Source organism: Carassius auratus, chromosome 6 (assembly GCF_003368295.1).
Source record: "Carassius auratus strain Wakin chromosome 6, ASM336829v1, whole genome shotgun sequence".
In the NCBI taxonomy this organism is placed as follows: Eukaryota; Metazoa; Chordata; class Actinopteri; order Cypriniformes; family Cyprinidae; genus Carassius; species Carassius auratus.
In genome coordinates this window covers 19,013,767-19,032,959 of record NC_039248.1, presented here as the reverse complement: position 1 = coordinate 19,032,959, position 19,193 = coordinate 19,013,767, and the positions used below count along the sequence as shown (strand labels likewise).

Below are 19,193 nucleotides of genomic sequence, written 5' to 3'. Positions count from 1 at the left end.
TTGGCTGGCTAATCAAGCACAGTAATACCATGGTCAGCAAACCACTTGGTAGTGGTTTTGGCACTGTGTGGACAGGTGCTAAAGTCCTGCTGGAAAAGGAAATCAGGATCTCCATAAAGCTTGTTAACAGATGGAAGCATAAAGTGCTCCAAAATCTCCTGGTAGATGGCTGCATTGACTTTGGATTTGATAAAACACAATGGAGCAACACAAGTAGATGTCACGGCACCCAAATCATCACTGACTTCAGAAACTTCACACTGAACTTCAAACAGCTTGGATTCTGTGCCTCTCCAGTCTTCCTCCAGACTCCAGAACTTGATTTACAAATGAAATGCTAAATTTACTTTCATCTGAAAAGAGGACTTTGTACCACTGAGCAACAGTCCAGTTCTTTTTCTCCTTACCCCAGGTGAAATGGTTCTGACCTTTTTTTCTGGTTCAAGAGTGGCTTGGTTCTTGGAATGTGAAAGCTGTAGCCTTTTTCCTGAAGATGTCTGAGTGTGGTGACTCTTGAAATCCTCCCATGTTCTTGAATCATCTTTTCCTGACAATCTTCCCAAGGCTGTGGTCATCCCTGTTGCTTGTGCACCCTTTCCTACCAGACTTTTTCCTTCCAGTCAACTTTCTATGAATATATTTTGATACAGCACTCTGTGAACAGCCAGCCATTTCTGCAATGACCTTCTGTGGCTTACCCTCCTTGTGGAGGGTGTTGATGATTGTCTTCTGGACAACTGTCAAGTCATTAGACTTTCCCGTAATTGTGGTTGCATGTTCTAAACTAGCTGAAGAGGTACCCAGTATTTATACTCAAAATTAATCAAACTAAGCTTTAAGTCGTAACATAAGAATTAAAACAAAAAACTCTTGAAATATTTCAGTTTGTGTGCAATGAATCTAGAATATAAGAAGAATATAATTTGCGTTTTTGAATTAAATTAGAAAAAATAAAGAACTTTTCCATAATATTCCATTTTTTTAGATGCACCTGTTTGTATAAATAGAGTATATACAAATTTATAATATATATATATATATATTTTCTTGTAGAACATTTCCAACAAAAAAATAAATAAATGAAAGCACATACAAGCCTAAACAACATGGGAAGTTATTGGGTTGTCTCTGGTTTTGTTTGTTGCTGTCAGTGTACGGCACTAGAATGGCCTGCAGAAAGCAGCTCCTTCTCTTTCCACAGATCCAGAGTTAAAGACCAGCTTCTTTCCACCTTCTCTCCTTTTACAGCATGATCTCCCGTGTGCATCTCTCTCTTTTCTCTCCCTCACAGTGTATATCTCTTTATCCTCTATGAGCTAGGCCTGCTCCCAGCCCTACTGTACTGCTGTGCCCGTTCCTGCTACCCTCCCTCCCTCCCCTCTCTCAGTTCATTTTGTTTACCTTGTGCTTCATTCTTGCATTGCAGGCCAACGGACATAGTTTCTTACACATGGAGCATGAAACTGCAGTGTCTCTTCTGAAGAATTTTCCGAAAACTGTGGACTTGGTAATCTTAAGGGAGAGCACAACATAAATATTTTTATAGACTTCTCACCCAGATGGAACACAGGAACTTGTACATCATCTTTTTATCTAGGAACAATTTTGCCAATTGCTGGACCAATGGCAAATTCCAGTGCCAAATGTACACTAGAGGACATATATAATAACTTAACATATGGCTCACACATCCTACATGAACATACATTGGTTAAAATCTTTTGTTGATGTTGCTGATAATCTTCTTTATCTCAGCCTGTGGCTGTAAGTGGGTGCATTTTTTCCTGCTTATTTATATGGCGTATTATTTTGTACCTATTTTTCTTAGCAGCTTTTCGGTTTAATCTTGGAGCATGAAAGCACATCTGCTTTTAAGGACATTTACCCACCATAACACTGCCTCAACTTTGTAAATGCCTTGTGTAAATATATACATCTACAACTCAAATGTGATAAGAGCGTAGAATGTGAATGAAAGACACATTGATGATGATTTTCTAACACATCGATGAGTTTTTGTAACAACTAAGAAAAGACATCCTTCTCATGAAAACAACAATTTAGGGAAATCGAAAAAGTCCCCTTTTAATCTTGATAAACCCTAATTTTCTGTATTTGCACAAATCAAATGACAGAAATGAAACCCTAAGCAATATTTCTTCCATCTGTGTGGTTTTCCTGCAGCACCCTCTATTGGTATTCATGGATTTGTCCTAGCCCAGATCAGGGTGGGTTTTGTTCATTTGCAAGTAATGTGAAAACAAATTTCCATGTTTTTTATTTTTTTTATTCTCACATACCTTTGTTGGCTGCCAGGAAAATTCATACACATGTGGCAGTTTATTGGCAACACAGTTTTCCATATACAAATGCACTTTCATATCACATACTACAGTTTAACGGAGGAAAAAAGGGCAAAAAAAAAATAATCTTAATTCCAATTGCTTTGTTGTTGTTCTGCTGCTTTAAGGTTTTTAAATATTTGTTTTAATGGAATAAAGGGAATTCCTGTCATAATATAACTGACTAGATACAGTGTACACATGTAAGGCTTTACTGAGCATGCTTTCACTCTTAAACTTGTTTTATTAGGATGCTTATTAGGGGTCAATGTGTTTTGAACAAAGCATTTTTACATAACCTTTGTTTTACATCTCTTTTTGGCCTTTTTTTTTTTTTTTTTATCTGTCATTGTGACAAACAGTGCCATAAAATCCCTTAAAAAAACCTGGGCACGTTTCAAATGTTGCTAAAAATGTAGCATTTCGAAGGAGTTTTGAGTGGAAATGCACTCTGAAAGACCCCAACACAACATCCACTGCATTCAGCTTCAGAGGAATATTGTTGATTATTAAATAAAGATTATTACGGAGGATGCAATTAATTGTTCAAATACTATTGTGAAAGAATATTTGATAATGATTATTTTTACTAAATGTTTTCAAATAATGGTTTCTAATATATTGATATAATTAGCTATGCTCAAATTGTTAAATTTTATAAAGAACAAAGCCAATGTATGGACAGAGCGTTAGATTGTGAGGGAACGAAACACTAGAAACAAATATGTACAATTCTTTCTAAAGTAATTGTGAATTTGTGTCATAAACATATATGTATATGAATATACAAATGGTCATTTTTGTATGTGTTTAAAGACCTGCTGAATATAAAATATAATATTGTACTATTCAGTCTAATTGCAGTATTGATGTAAATAACTATGAATGGAGACATTTAAATAATTTATTCCAATAGATTGTGAATGTACTTAAAGCTTTCTGCAGTATTAAGACTTACTGAACTTGAATGCCGTTTCATTTTTGTGCAAAAAGTAATTATATCTAGAAGAAATTATTCGATTTAGTTCAAAAGAATTAGTGACAATTTATCATATCATTTATTTGCACATGCAAGTTTACTCCTTCCAATTTTTTTCTGTATTACCGCAAATATGTAATTGATGACATATATTCTGTGTCTCGAATGCATTTTGCAGATGATATATGTACATATTTAAAATAAATTTTAGTTAAAAAAAAAAATTCAAAATACAAACCTGTATAAAAAGAAGCAAGTCCAATGCTGTTCAGCGAATATTGGAGCCATTTTCGGCTTTGGAGTACAGATTTTTTTCAGTATCTAAGAGGTGTTTTGAATAATGTATCTTTATTGTACAAATAATAAAAATGTCACTATTGTTATTAATGGTCATTCTGTGGTCCTTTATAGATGATAAAAAGGGCTTTATTTTCATTATTTATTACTAGTGCTTTCATAATGGAAAATAGAAACATTCACTGAAAATCTATTATAAAATGCAAATCTTCAACACAAACAACATTTTTTTTGGTTCATTCGGTTGACAAAGTCTTAAATTCATCACAACGCATGCCGAAGGTTTGTTTACAATGCCATTTTTAATGGTAAGATTAATTAAAACAAGTGGCAGAAGATGATTTATTATTGTGTCTTCTTTTTTTTTTATACTGTCAGTGTTATGGCACAAGAATTGATCGTTTATCAATGATGGTTAACGTTACATTAAACGTGAAGTTTATGTTGGAATACGACTTCGGAGATACTCCAGGACAGCATCTGTTCCTTTACTGAGGATGGCAGCTCTTGGATTACGGAAAGGATTCCCATCAAGCATTAGAGCCCTACAGATATAGGATAAATTATAAGATCATACTTAACTAACAGGCTCAAGACCTTTGTAATAATAATCAGAGTTTTTGTCCAGATTTTCGGTTGAGTAGCCTGTACGATTGCCTCATTTTCATACAAAAAAAAAAGGTCAAATATAGAGTCTAGATACTAAAGTCCACAGTTTTCTAAAATCAGAAGGGAAATTACGCTCACCTCAGACTGGTACAGTTGCCAAGTTCTGGAGGCACTTGCATTATATCATTGTTGGACAGATCCAGAGTAGATAGATTATTTAAGGTCTTCATTTGGACTGGATCGATGCCTCCAACTTGATTGTTACTGATTAAAATGGTCTCAAGGGATGAGATGCGATACAGCACTTCTGGGAATGACTTGAACCTAAAGAGAAATGTGAATAACTATTCAGACCACGAAAGAACACCAAAACAGTGATACTATTTATATTTTGTCAAACTGATTTAATATACAGTACCATCTTTTCCGGACTATAAGTCACACTTTTTTTCATAGTTTGGCTGGTCCTGCGACTTATATAGTCAGGTGCGACTTATTTATCAAAATTAATTTGACATGAACCAAGAGAATTTGAACAAAGAGAAAACATTACCATCTCGAGCCGCGAGAGGGCGCTCTATGCTGCCAGAGATGCCGCTCAATGCTCCTGTAGCCTACACTGAGCAGCATAGAGCGTCCTCTCGTGGCTGTAGACGGTAATTTTTTCTCTTGGTTCTTGGTTCTAAATAAATGCGACTTAGATATGTTTTTTTTCTTCATCATGACGTATTTTTGGACTGGTGCGACTTATAGTCTGAAAAATACGGTATTTTTACATGGCGGGGTGAGGGTGAGAAAGGTAGAACGTACCTATTAAAAGACAAAATAACACTCCGCAGCTTGGTTAAGCCTTCCAGCTCCATTGGCAGTGAGATCAATAGATTGTTTCTAAAAATAAAATTGAAAAAAGCCATAAGTTCAGTGCACTTTGTTATGGTAAATTATGGTAATGTGTCACACCTAAGTGATCTCAGAGCTCTTATTTATTTAAATCAAATTCATTAAGTCATAATTTGCTTTGAAGTGACATTTATCAGAGCACAAAATATCTGAAAAAATCCAGGTATTACCCCCCTCCCCATCTACTCTATACAATTACTATAGTTTTTTTACCCTCTGTGCCATCTTAAAAATAGCACTCTCATTTTGAGAGTATGTGTGAACCACCGAATTAGCATAATAAGATCTTTAAATTGGAGCCTTAGAAGGACATAAAAGAAGTTAAGGTTTACCTGAGATCTAAATGTACCAGTTGTTTCAACATGGAAAAGTCCACCGGAATGCTTGTTAGCTTGTTAAAGCCCAGATTAATGTCTGCTAGGGTGTCCTTTAACTCCAAGATTCTGCAGGAAATGAGAGAGCAAGCAGTAAGTGTTCCGTAAATCTTTGAAACGCTTCTGATTAGTTGGAATGGCCATATGCCATATGCATATGCATCACCTGGGTGGAACTGCCATCAGCTGATTTTTGCTGAAGTTTACGTGGGCCACAGGACTATCATCAACTGCATCAAACACCTCGTCTGGGATGGATGCCTCATGCTTCTCACTAATTAAAATGGCAGGTTTTTACTGTTAAATACACAAAATCCTGCTAAGTCACTTTGGGAGATGTATTGTTACCTGTAGTCTAGAGTTTTGAGAGTTTTGATGGCATGCACATTGATTTTAGCTTGGCTTGGGAGGGTCATTGCTGTTTTTGGCTCTTCTTTCGAGCCCCCATCTGGTTGCTCTGCATTTCAAACAAGACAAAAGAGAACCTTTTAATAATAAATGTGGCTGAAAAACCATACTAAATCTTTACATGATTATATAGCCATACCTTGAACTCGACTTCTGAGATACTTCAGGAGCTCCCCAGTGCCTTTCTGCATAGAATATATAGTTATTGAAGACTTTCTGATCCATTTCAGAATTTTGAAGTGTTAGAAAATGAAGACAGTTGTGATGTGTTGAAGACTCACAGTCAGGAGATCTCTGCGGATTGCCCTCAGTGGATTGCCCTCCAAAGCCAAAGACTTCAGCTTGGGTAATGTGCCAAGTCCACACGGCAGACTGGTTCACGAAAAAAAGAGAGGCTTATGATTTTCTTTTTCTTTTTTCTTCTGCAGAACACAACAGAAGATATTTTGAAGAATGCTGGTAAACAAACTGTTTTAATTTTGCTGCACTGTTTCTGGTTGATGAACGACTATGGAATTTATATGAGTATTATGGAACCAATTTGTTTTTAAAAAAATATTCAAAATACCTTCTTTTTTTAGGTTCAGAATGTAGAAGGTCATATAGTTGCCACAAAACACAGCACTATATTTAACAGTATACATGCAATAACCTATTCCCAGCACCTGCTGATGTCATTGTTGGTAAGATCCAGGCGCTCCAGGCCTTGCAGTAGGGTTATTTCTTCAGGAAGGCTCTTCACCTTGTTATCTCGGAGCTCCAAGTAACTCAGAGCACTCAAGTGCTTCAAAAGGTCTGCCTCCAGCATTTCAATCTGGTTGTTCCCACAGTGGAGTTCCTTAAAATATATAAAACAGCCTCTTGTTAGCCTTCTTAAGACAATCAACTTATTCTATCACATCAGTGGTCGTGGTTTACCTTGAGTGTTTTACAGCTGGGCAGTTTGGGAAGGAATTTTAACTTGTTGTGTCTTAAGTAAAGCTGCTCGAGGGACTCCATCTGAGCCAGGACAGGGGGAATGCTCTCCAGCTGATTCCGGGAACAGTCCAGCATCCTCAGGTCTGTGAGGGTTGACAGAAGAAGGTTAATCGATAAACAGGATTCATATACAAACTTGCTACTGTCAAACATACTTTTCATTTCACTGATGGCAGGAGGGAGACTCTTGAGCTTGTTGCAGGACAAATTCAATTTCACAAGATTTTTCAGGTTTGCCAGGCTTTCTGGAACGTCCATTAGATGATTGTTGGAGAGGTCCTTTAAGAGGGAAGAGCAGGAAACAACTAAATATTGGGAATACTTAAGTACACCGTTCCAGCTTCTTGAAATCACAGCAACATCTTGAAATCCTAAGATCATACAGCAGTGGATAATTTCACACTTCTTTCAAAAACATAAAAAAATCGTACTGACCCCAAAGGTTTGAACGCTACTGTATATACGTGTTAAATGAAAGATATAACTAGTATCTCAGGAGCAAGGCTTTTATAATGTTGTTGGAAAGTTACGAGTTTGTTGCTGGTCAAGACAAGATCTCAGTCACTTACAAGGTCATCCAAATTAACCAGCTGCCCCAAATCCTGGGGAATCTGTTCAATCAGATTCTGTTGCAGATGAAGACATCGCAGGTTTGTAAGTCTCCAAAGACCCGAAGGCAATTCTGTCAGTTTATTCTGACTGCAGAGAGGGCCAGGTATTATGAAACAAGTTTAACACTCAAAATAGGTAGATATATTGCTTCAAATATAGGGTTGCCCACGTCATTACCTCAATATGAGCTTCTGTAGTTGCTCTAGATCTCCAATAGAATCTGGCAGTGAGCTTAGCTGATTGTCATGGATCTGGAAAAAAAGGCAAGACAGAAAGCAGCTACATTATAAACAAAATTTAGACCCACAAACAATGAATTTTTTTCAAATTACATATATCATTTGTTTTGTTTTTTAAAAATTAAATGTGAATATTGTAGAACTTGTATATAATAAAATGAAATATAACAATGTAATAGTAATATGTTGTTTATAGAAGTAGCTACATTTATTTAACCATAGCAAAGTAGCTATCCCAGCCATTCACATTTATTTGCTAAAGAATAGAATAAAAAGTGTTGACGTGCAGGGTTTAGTTTGTAAAAACATTCTCCAACAAAACGAGTTGTGCAAAAACCTACATCCAGGATAACCAAGGCAGGGAGGAGTTTGACGTCTTCAGAGAGGCTCTGGAGTTTGTTGGAAGACAGCAGAAGTTTGGTCAGATCTGTCTGTTCCCACCACCGATCTTCAGCTCCAAATGACAAGCTCTGCTGAGCTTCCTGAGGTGTGTCTGTGTTCAGCCTCCACACGCTCTGAGGAACTGAACCCAAATACAAGAGCACACTTACAGAAGCCTACAGAAATTCACCACAGTAAACATTTCTTCCCTCAGTATAGAACAATGTTGCCGCAGCTGCTGTTGTTGTTGTTACTGTTATGTGAGTCACGATAAGATCTCATTCAAACTTTTTGGACAGAAACCTGAACAAAATCTTGAAATTTCCATGTATTTTCCCACGCCATTAATGACAAATGTAATATCTTCTAGAGCAGGCTTACACAAACTACGTTTGGTAATTTTTGGTGTCGGGTAACGTTTAGTGTTTCACTAGTAACGTACTGTTACCTTCAGTTAGACCGCGCCCGGATAGATTGAGCTGTCCGCTCTTTCTAGCAGCTTTCAGTAAACCATATGGGACAGGACAGTCTTCTTTCTCCTGCCTAAATCCCGCTCTAGAGTCCACATGTGCTCCTCGTTTGAAACGAGACATGAATACGAAATATGAGATCAAAACACCTGTAAACGTGAAAGAGGTTGTAGTGTTGTGAAGTCAACGATTGTAAACTAAAAGTATAATAAAAGGCCTCCAATATTTTAAAATAAAAGTCCCGAAAAAGGAACGTTTTCGTCGTGACACATAAATAGTATAATTTTTTTGTTGAAATTTTAAATTATTACTAATATTTTGCATTATCTTAGAAAGCTTTTTATGATTTGCTGACCCTTGTATAGGAGTATAAGAAACATCAATTTCACCTTCAGCTCACAACATCTGTTATTAAATACAAAACGTTTTTCACCTTAATGTTACAACCGTTCCCTGGTTTGCTTTTGCAGTTTTTTAAGCTTTATGGATGTACAGTACATATAATGACCCATTAAGTCCACGTGTAGAATCCCGTATGGTAATATGATCAGCAGATGGTGCTATAAGTGAACAACAGCTTGATATGCAGCCAGACTTCATGATATTTCCATTCATCTATAATAAAGTAAATAATAATGTAGATATGGGTTTTTAAAACTTGTTTTTTTGTATGTATGTAATATATTAAAGCAATAGTATATTATAGTATATTATAAAAACAAAAAAGTATATTGAAGAAAAATGTGTCATTTAAATAGAATAAGACAATTTTACATTATTACATAAATAACAAATCTATTTGATATATATATATATATACATATATATATTTGAATAGCTCAAGCTTTATGCATACTGCACTTGAATATAATGTTAAATTACATATAAAAATTATACTAAATAATTATTGTTTAAATCATTATGCTGCAGTGATGAACAACAACACACATCTTAAGATGCTTGTTTATTTCAAATAAGTGACAATATACTGTAATACTTGAGCAGACGCACTGGCCTGGCAACTAAATATTAGTTATATCCTAATCATTTCATTAAGAAATTGCAAGACAAAGCAGACATTAATGTAGAACATTCATGTGTCAGCACATATACACTGATATGGTATCTGAACAAATAAAATAAAAATCTCTCAAAGAAACACATGAAGCAAGAGATCAAGTAAGTGATACTTGTGTTAAACAATGTGTAAATCATCAACTGGAGCACAATTGTGGGTTTTGACTGACTGAACAAGCATTGAAATGAAATACTTCTCCTCTCCCTGAAATGAAAGCATTGCTGAGATTATCACAGGTGAAAAGCTTATTTAATCTCAATGACTACTTATTAGATCGGTCAAAAAATATTTTGGATTTTAAATGCCTTAGTACAGTATGTTGTTGATTTAAGCAAGCAAGAATCAGTTTGAATGTGAGAGGAAAAAACCTTTCAGTAGTACAACTCCAGTGCATGCTGCATTCAACTGATACAACATGATACAAAAATCATCAAAGGGGAAAATGATAGACACAACATATTCCCTGATATGGCATGTGCCTTCATATAGTTCATAACATAATAAAATGTTGGTTTTAAAAGCTGCAATAAACATTGTGCAATAAATATGTAACAGGCAAAGCATATGCACTGATATGGCTATTGCCCTCAGGAATTTCAGAGTAAAAATAATACAAATGGTCATAACAACAAACTAGCTTTGGTTTATACTTAGTTTAAAGGAAGACTTTAACCAACTCTTTACAGTTCCTAATTTAAGACGGCCCCAAAAATTCCCCTAGACCCACTTTTCAAAGCTTATCAACCATAGGCACGTACCGTGTACTATGTACCATTACAATCACAGATAAAAGGCACTGCTATTGCTTAAGCATATTGTTGCTTTAGATTTAGCGATTTGATTTGAACTTGAATCACCTAAATACTAGAAATTTCAACATGAGTATGAAGATCAGAGTTGAAAAATACTTCTGTGGCTGGCAGAGCCACTATAAAGCCAACAGGGACACCAGGGAGCTCACAATGGACATCAGCAAAAGTGAGGATGAGGAAAACACTGTAAGAGAAACAAAGTGAAAAGACTTATTAAAACAATCCATGGAAATATTTATATATATGTATGTGTTTATATATATATATATATATATATATATATATATATATGCATGCTGAGAGAGAGAGAGAGAGAGAGACCTGTTGATGAAGCTGAACACTCCATGGCTGTTACTGCATCCAGGTAGCTCTGGCCAAGCCATTCCTCATAGGTCTTCCTCTCTCCTACACCAATTAAAGTGATAGTAGAATCCTTGAAAATCAGGTCGGATCCCTCATAGGGTTTGGAGTCAAACATCTTGAAGCCTGAGGCAGCATTAACTCCAAAGAAGTTCTGAAAGGTGCAAACCAAAAAGTCATACAGACAAGGACAACTCCATCTTCAAATGACCCTGAAAAATGATACTGGGATATCCATACCTGGGCTTTGTCCAGGAGGCCAAAGATGACATGGTGGTTGGTATCGGGTCTTATCATAACCGCGTGGGAAGGGACACGGGCCAAGTTGCACTTAGTGTACTGAGTGACTTCAGCACGAGACTCCTGAGAACAAAGTAGCTGAAAATCACGGGATTCCAGGTTTACCGCCCAAGAATCGGTATTGTTTCCTGGAAATAACAGTTCTGACATGAGAGAACTACTAGAGACTTTTGCACATGATGTAATGGTCTGCTTGCTGCATGTAGCATGCATGAATTTACTGTTCAGTTTCTAGTCCTCAACCCATAAAAGAATGAGTATTTTTGAGCCATGGGTTTCTGTGGAATTTTTTCCTCTTTTTTTCTTCTTAGTTTTCTCCCACAAGTATTGTTAATCACGTACCTCATAAATAAAAAACGGCTATTCTAAAGAAAATCAGAAATATCAATTATAGACCACTTCCAACCATTCACATTTTTGAAAGATCATGTTATGAGATTTTAAAATGAGCTGTTAATTATCACTAGTGCTGTCAAACGATTTATCGCAATTAATCGCATCCGAAAAAAGTTTTTGTTTACATAATGTATGTGTGTGTATAGTGTATATTTATTATGTATTTATAAAGACACACACATACAGTATATATATATTGAAAATATTTACATGTATATATTTATATTTAAAGTAATTGTATCATATAAAAATATATTTAATATATAAGCGTAACCTATTTTCTTAAATATAGATGTGTGTGTATTTATACATACATAATAAATATACATTTCGTAAACAAAAACGTTTATTTTGGACTCGATTAATCATTTGACAGCACTAATTATAACATTTAGTCTATTTAGTAATTATTATTACTATTATCATTATTATTACAACTATTTCCATTTTTATTTTTTACTGTCTTATTTTATATTTTGTTTATATTTAAACTTGTGATACAAATGTTGGGCTATAAAAATAAGATGTAGAATGCTGAGGGAATCCATGGCCAATTGACATCATGAATGAACAGCTCTATAAAGAAGTTTAAAGGCCTAAATCAACAGAGATATTTTTACCATCGGTGTTCTGGAATACAGTGGAATGTTTGACAAAGGCCACATCCCCATGACCTTCAACAAGACACCTGAGAATTTAAACAGAGACCACGATAAATACTTAGTTTTTATGCAAATACTCAATTGGTAAAATGCAAATTAGCACCAAATCTTTCAGATAAAGATTTTTTTGCAGTGTAGTGGATTACCTGAAGGCTCCATCGTAACCGTCGTATAGGTCCTTGCCTTTTTCACACTTGCTCTGACCACTGGAGTCTCCGATGCACTGCTCACACAGGTTACTGGGAAAACCTTTCTGATTGGCTCCAGGTACACAGGCAGATTCAAAGAACTCCCCAGCAGCTAAAAGCAGAATTAAACACCCTCATTGCACTGATTTTGCTATTTATATAGCAGAACAATATGACTTTTGTTTCAATACCTTTGTAATAACTGACACAAAGTTACAAGTAAAATTTGGAGTAAAAAGCTAAAAGCTTTTCACTGTTTTTTTTAGATTTTAGGAACCCATGGCATGTGTGCACTACAGTACATGTCCAACCTTGGGCGACTTGGCATGTCTGCGGTTTGATGATGCTTTTTTCTATTAGCAGACCCATGGGAATGTTCCAGCCTGCAGTCCTTCCATAACCTGTGTGACAGGAGCGCTTGCTCTTGAGGTCACTGAATCTCTGGATGTCTCTGTTGCTCTTCCTCAGCACAGCCACAGCATAATAAATGCTTCCGTCAGTGTCTCCTAGCACAGAGAATCACAGCGGCTTGTGAAAATGAATCATCATTTATGAATAAAACAGCTGATGTTTCATCAGGCACTGTTGAAAATCTTTCCCACACAAACAACAGTCACCCAGTGAGCACATATAACTGTTCACATTATACTATATTCAAGTAATTTCATACATTTTCAATTAATTATTAATTGAATAATCAAATATATAGTTTAGTTTTTATTTACTTTTTTGCTATGCTCTCTTTTTTTATGTTTTTTCCCCCCCATATTTTCAATGTCTACTTTATATCATATTGAAGTAATGTCATACATTAAAAGCATATGGTCCAATAGTCAAAGTAAATTGAAAGTGTTTGGCTCTAACCTGTGTAGCTCTCCCCAACAGCAGGAATCAAACCAAAACTCTTCCCCGCTGTGTAGATGTAACCTCCGTCAAGAGTGATGGCATCAGCTTCCTTGTTCTGGAGGAAAGAGTCTCATTCAAATTCAATTCACTTTTTCGGCAGTTTGTACAAATCTGTTTCTCCATTGGGAAAATGAATTGAATTTTTAGTCTCTGAACTTGACTTGCAGATTTTAGTGAGCGAAACTATATATAGTTTATAAATAGAGTATAAGGGCTTGATATACAGTATATGATTGTATAGTAATCATTGAATTTTTATAGTTCAATATAAAATCAATATTTTTATAGTTATCGTTTTGGTCTCAGCGGGTATGAATAAGAGAGTTTGGTATTCAAATATCTCTTAATTGGCATACTTGTATTTTCTTCATACAGTCCTCCACAGATGAGCCATAGACACACTGAATGTTAGGAATCAAACTTTTGCTTTTGAATGCCACAGCCATGTCTGCACATTTTTGCTGCTCTCCATGAGACAGGACACACCAGCGTAGGCGGGAGGGAACGTCTACACACACACACACACACACACACACACACACACAAACACACACACACACACACACACACACAGATTTTGAGTACAATGTAAAAAAGTAAATAGCATGCATAGTAAGCATAGTAGCATGCGTTTCAAATTGTAATTTTTGATTGTTTGATGAAGATGCAAAGATTCACACCTGACTCTGTGCAGTCCATTGCTCTCAGTATGTTATAGTATTGGCCCATCCATTTGATATAGTTTTCATTTCCTGCTTGGTTAAATGTGGTTGAAGCATCGCTGAACAACAAGTCTGTCCCTTCAAAGCCAGCTGAGGAGAACATGGAGAACCCAGACTTTTGCTAAAGAGAAACACACACACACACACACACACACACTTAAATGAAACCGTCACATTGAAATACAAATGTAAAATGGATTTCAAAATCCTAATAAATGACAGTTTCAAAAAGGATCATACCAGTCCCTCACGTAACATGTTGTAAACCACTGAACTGCTGATGTCAGTGCGGACAACAATCCCCCTCGATGGGACTCGAGCCAAATGGCATTTCTCATAATCACTGACTGGACTGCGGGTGCCGTCCCGACACAGGAGCTGATAGTCCTCAGAGTGCAAGCCTTGAGCCCATGAATCACCCTGACCTGAGACACAAAGTTAAAAGATTGATGATAATCTGTCACTTATCAAACTTTACTGTCCACACTTCCTGTATAATCACGGTGTATACTTAGCATATCAGAACTTCAATGCATGTGCTTACTTTCACTTTATTTTCTTACAATCACAAACATACTGTTTGCTATGCATAAAAGCTCTAACCATAACATTTACTATATTATATCATTAACAGAAACTGAGGAATTACTTTGGAGTTGTAAATTTGTCTAATAATTTGCTGCCATGCACCTATTTATGTTTATATGTGTGTATGATTTCACGTTGCATCTTCATTAATTAAGATGGAATAATTATACTTTCTATAAGTTAATTAATTAATTATATAATTATTATATATTTAAATATAACATATTTTAAGTAACCCTGCATCCCCTTTGGAAGTTTGCTGAAGTTCCCTGGTTGAGACCCACTGGAGTATACATTTACCATCTGTATTCTCTCTTACAGTTGTGTGCTTCACAAAGGCAACATCACCTGCATCCTCAACCAAGCACCTGTGAAGCCCAAAACAACAGTTAAATGACACACTGAGAATATTTCTCATGATCAAAGCTGTAACTGCACCAGCTATGTTTCACTACTGTATGATTTTAATTTGTTCAATAAATATGGTACCTGAACGCTCCATTGTATGCATAATAGTGCTCTAAAGTGCTTTCATCACACTTATTTTTTCCTGTTCCTGTCCCATCTCCCACACACAGCTGACACAGGGACGCAGGGTCATCTTTAGCCCCAGGGATACAGCTGGCGCTAAAGAAGTCAGCAACCCCTAATACAAGATGGTGAGCCACAAAATTAAAATAAATTGTTTCCTTCTTTATATAATAAAAAAAATCTGACATCTGACAATTTTATGGGATAGTTCACCCAAAAATCTAAATTATGTCATTAATAACTCACCCTCATGTCGTTCCAAACCAGTAAAACCTCCATTTATCTTCGGAACACAGTTTAAGATATTTTAGATTTAGTCCGAGAGCTCTCAGTCCCTCCATTGAAACTGTGTGTATGGTATACTGTCCATGTCCAGAAAGGTAAGAAAAACATCATCAAAGTAGTCCATTTGACATCAGAGGGTCGGTTAGAATATTTTGAAGCATTGAAAATACATTTTGGTCCAAAAATAGCAAAAACTACGACTTTATTCAGCATTGTCTTCTCTTCCATGCCTGTTGTGAGAGAGTTCAATACAAAGCAGTTTGTGATATCCGGTTCGCGAATGAATCATTCGATGTAACCGGATCTTTTTGAACCAGTTCACCAAATCGAACTGAATCCTTTTAAACGGTTCGCTTCTCCAATACGCATTAATCCACAAATGACTTAAGCTGTTAACTTTTTTTAATGCGGCTGACACTCCCTCTGTGTTAAAATAAAACAATATCCCGGAGTAATTCATTTACTCAAACAGTACACTGACTAAACTGCTGTGAAGATAGAGATGACGATGAACACCAAGCAGAGCCAGATAACGAACAAAAGATTGACTCTTCTCGAGTCAAGAATCGTTTCTGTCAGACGCGTCCGATTCGTGAACCGAGGAGCTGATGATACTGCGCATGTGTGATTCAGCGTGAAGCAGACTGACACACAGAGCGTCTGAACCGAACTGATTCTTTTGGTGATTGATTCTGAACTGATTCTGTGCTAATGGTATGAGCCCAGGTAAACCGAAGACTTGAATCAAGGGCAATCATCGTCAATGACGCCATTACGTCGAGCGCAAAGACCGGTGAACAGTCTATTGAATCAAACTGTCCAAAAGAACTACTGGTGATCCGAAAACCAATGCAACCGGTTCTTGACTCGTGAACGAGTCATTATCTGGCTCGGCTTGGTGTTCATCTTCAGTTCTCTCTTCACAGTAGTTCAGTCAGTGTACTGTTTGAGTAAATTAATTACTCTGGGATATTGGTTTGGTTGAACTCAGAGGGAGTGTCCGCCACAGTAAAAAAAGTTAACAGCTTAAGTCATTTGTGGATTAATGCGTATTGGAGATGCGAACCATTTAAAACGATTCAGTTTGATTTGGTGAACTGGTTCAAAAAGATCCGGTTACATCGAATGATTCTTTCGCGAATTGGATATGACAAACTGCTTTGTATTGAACTCTCTCACAACAGACACAGAAGAGAAGACAATGCTGAATAAAGTCTTAGTTTTTGCTATTTTTGGACCAAAATGTATTTTCAATGCTTCAAAATATTCTAACTGACCCTCTGATGTCACATGGACTACTTTGATGATGTTTGTCTTACCTTTCTGGACATGGACAGTATACCATACACACAGTTTCAATTGAGGGACTGAGAGCTCCCAGACTAAATCTAAAATATCTTAAACTGTTTTCCGAAGATAAATGGAGGTCTTACTGGTTTGGAACGACATGAGGGTGAGTTATTAATGACATAATTTAGATTTTGGGGTGAACTATCCCTTTAAGATGTGCTGCACCATGAACAATGGACTACCTTGAGGGATGTTGCACCCCATGGCTGACATCATTCCATTGTCAATCAAATACCCCAGAGGGACGTTCCAGCCAGCTGTGCGGTGCTTGCCAGTGTGACAAGACTTCTTTCCCTTCAGATTGTTGATGTTGATGGCTGAATTTGACCTTTTCACCACAGCAACACCGTAGTATGTTACTCCTTTCCCTGTTGCCGTTAGATGAAGAACAAATTTTAAGACTTTGTTGACTAACTAGTTACTCTAAAAGTAGAATTTTGCCAGATAAAACTATGGATAGTCCATAACATCCATACTTATAATGGACATTCACTACATAATTTTTTTTATTATAATAAAAGTAATTGTGTAATCAAATACTGATACAGAAATTGTAAATCTGTTAATATTCAACCTAATGGTACTGTTGACATTTATGACTTTAATCACTGCCCTTTCATTTCAAAGACAACTTGCATAATCTGGTATCTACAGCACCAAAAGAAGAACATACCGTCTGCTCCAGATTCTCCAGCTGCAATTTTAATGCTGGCTTGCTTGCCAATGTCGTATATCTCTTTAGCACTGGCTGAGAAGGCATCAACTTCATTTTTCTGTCAAAAGCAATATTGATCACAATTGCATCTTGATTATTGAATTTTTTTCTGGAAAGAAAATGATTTTAGTGTATTTCTGCCCATAAAACGAACACACAAAAGACTACAAATGCATATCTGAGCAGGGACATGATCATTTGTCATATGTTTGTGATAAATTCTCTGTGTGGGAGAAAAGCTTTTTAAATCTGAACCTTGGAATTTCTGTGATGCTACAACTCTCATAAACAAATGTAGCCTATTAAAAATGTATAAATATATATTTCAATGTGAATTTTTTTTTTTTTTTTTACTTTTTTTTTTTCTGGGAGTTTGACGTTTTCTGTTCCATAAAAGTGATACAATTTAGAATTTTAATGTTTAAGCAAAAAAATTAAAAAACTTAAAATATAGAGGAATTTGTCACGTAAAATTTCATTTTATCACATGCACGTTTCCATCACATAAAAAAACGATATAGCCTAAAGTACCAGATAGAGTTCTAAGAACGTTTTGCTAACGTTCCTATTAAGTTATGAAAACATTCATTATGAATTTTCAAAAACTTTGTTTAAAATTTCATTGTCGTTAAGAACATTCCATTTTATAATGATGCACACATTGTGGGAGCCTTACTTTTTAAAAGTTCTCTTAAACAAGTAGGCCTAGTACATTTTTAAAATCATGACGCTTTGAGAACATTAATAATGACCAGACAACTCTGACTGAATGTTGTATTAATAACACTGAAATAACGTTTGGGTGACTGTTTAGACAGACTTACGGTGAGTTTTTGAGCACATTCGGCTTTAGATGATGAGAGGACGCACTGTAGCGCTGGTCGAATTGCAGCGCTGGTGAAGGCCTGAACCATTGCTTTACATTTGGAATCCTCCGCAGAAGAAATAGTGCACCATCTTATTGTACTCTGCCCTGACACTAAACGAAGACATTTATAATATTGTCATGATTAGTTTTAGCCTTCCACCTTTATTTCGAAAAGAGTCTCAGATTCATTGTTGTTTACATAATTAAAAACATAAATTTCATACAGTAGAGGCTACTATAGCCTACTTAAAGACAGATACAAAAAATATTTTGACCTCATATGAAATGTTTCTTACCGTAATGCGTGACCAAAAGCAGAATGCTTAGAATAGCCCAGGTGTCCATTTCTGACTGGAGAGTGCGCAATGTTAGTGCGTTACTGTAGCTTTATATCTGAGAGACTGTTGCAAAGTCCAAAACACGACTCAGCTCTTCGACACAACTACACGGGAAATGGTACCTTGATCATAAAAGATACGTGCAGTCAAATTCAGGATTTATAGACTATAATGTCGACATACGGGACGACACGTCCAACAGACGGGCGGAGGTCCAAGGTGCACACAGAGTGGTCTTTCATTCTTTCAAACTCCACCTTTTTCCATAAGATAATTAAAGAAGGCTCTGAATCAAGGGCGGTCACTAAGACCCAGAAAAAAAAAAAAAAAAAAAACTTTTAACCTTGAAAAATAAGCAAATGACAATCTGACGTGTAGTTTAGATATTTTGTTCAAAAATGAGACAAAAGGTGTTTGGACACATTCTGGTCAGTTTTTGTTTCTTGCCCTCTAAAGTGTCCAAAGAATACGTTTACGAAACATGCAGGATAGGCTATAAGAATAA

General features: G+C 36.1%; 3 protein-coding genes across 15 annotated transcripts in view; 1 reads left to right on the top strand and 2 right to left on the bottom strand.

The window, feature by feature from the left end:
* lrrc7 (leucine rich repeat containing 7) overlaps window positions 1-3,702 on the top strand; it is a 106,915-nt gene extending 103,213 nt beyond the window's left edge. For all 13 annotated transcript variants that reach the window (XM_026264652.1, XM_026264658.1, XM_026264644.1 and 10 more), the window contains one exon: window positions 1,427-3,702. In XM_026264652.1, the coding sequence (XP_026120437.1) occupies window positions 1,427-1,534 (108 nt within the window). In that variant the 3' untranslated portion in view covers window positions 1,535-3,702. The remainder of the gene's footprint in view (window positions 1-1,426) is intronic.
* Window positions 2,684-8,800, bottom strand: lrrc40 (leucine rich repeat containing 40). The gene is made up of 15 exons (XM_026264721.1): window positions 8,568-8,800; window positions 8,080-8,261; window positions 7,677-7,750; window positions 7,457-7,586; window positions 7,043-7,166; window positions 6,828-6,970; window positions 6,575-6,747; window positions 6,191-6,281; window positions 6,049-6,094; window positions 5,850-5,958; window positions 5,668-5,775; window positions 5,460-5,570; window positions 5,038-5,115; window positions 4,366-4,551; window positions 2,684-4,163 (listed from the first exon to the last, which is right to left on the bottom strand). Exons 1-15 carry the CDS (start codon window positions 8,710-8,712, stop codon window positions 4,058-4,060), a joined length of 1,806 nt encoding a protein of 601 aa, XP_026120506.1. The 5' UTR covers window positions 8,713-8,800; the 3' UTR covers window positions 2,684-4,057.
* A 740-nt stretch (window positions 8,801-9,540) lies between these two features.
* On the bottom strand, window positions 9,541-18,980 carry meltf (melanotransferrin). The gene is made up of 16 exons (XM_026264615.1): window positions 18,647-18,980; window positions 18,307-18,461; window positions 17,441-17,540; window positions 16,950-17,135; window positions 15,091-15,247; window positions 14,902-14,969; window positions 14,254-14,438; window positions 13,972-14,134; window positions 13,648-13,799; window positions 13,250-13,346; window positions 12,697-12,891; window positions 12,344-12,497; window positions 12,156-12,223; window positions 11,080-11,267; window positions 10,801-10,993; window positions 9,541-10,663 (listed from the first exon to the last, which is right to left on the bottom strand). The coding sequence occupies exons 1-16, from the start codon at window positions 18,693-18,695 to the stop codon at window positions 10,596-10,598; spliced, it is 2,178 nt and encodes a 725-aa protein (XP_026120400.1). The 5' UTR covers window positions 18,696-18,980; the 3' UTR covers window positions 9,541-10,595.
* Between the last annotated feature and the right edge of the window lie 213 nt (window positions 18,981-19,193).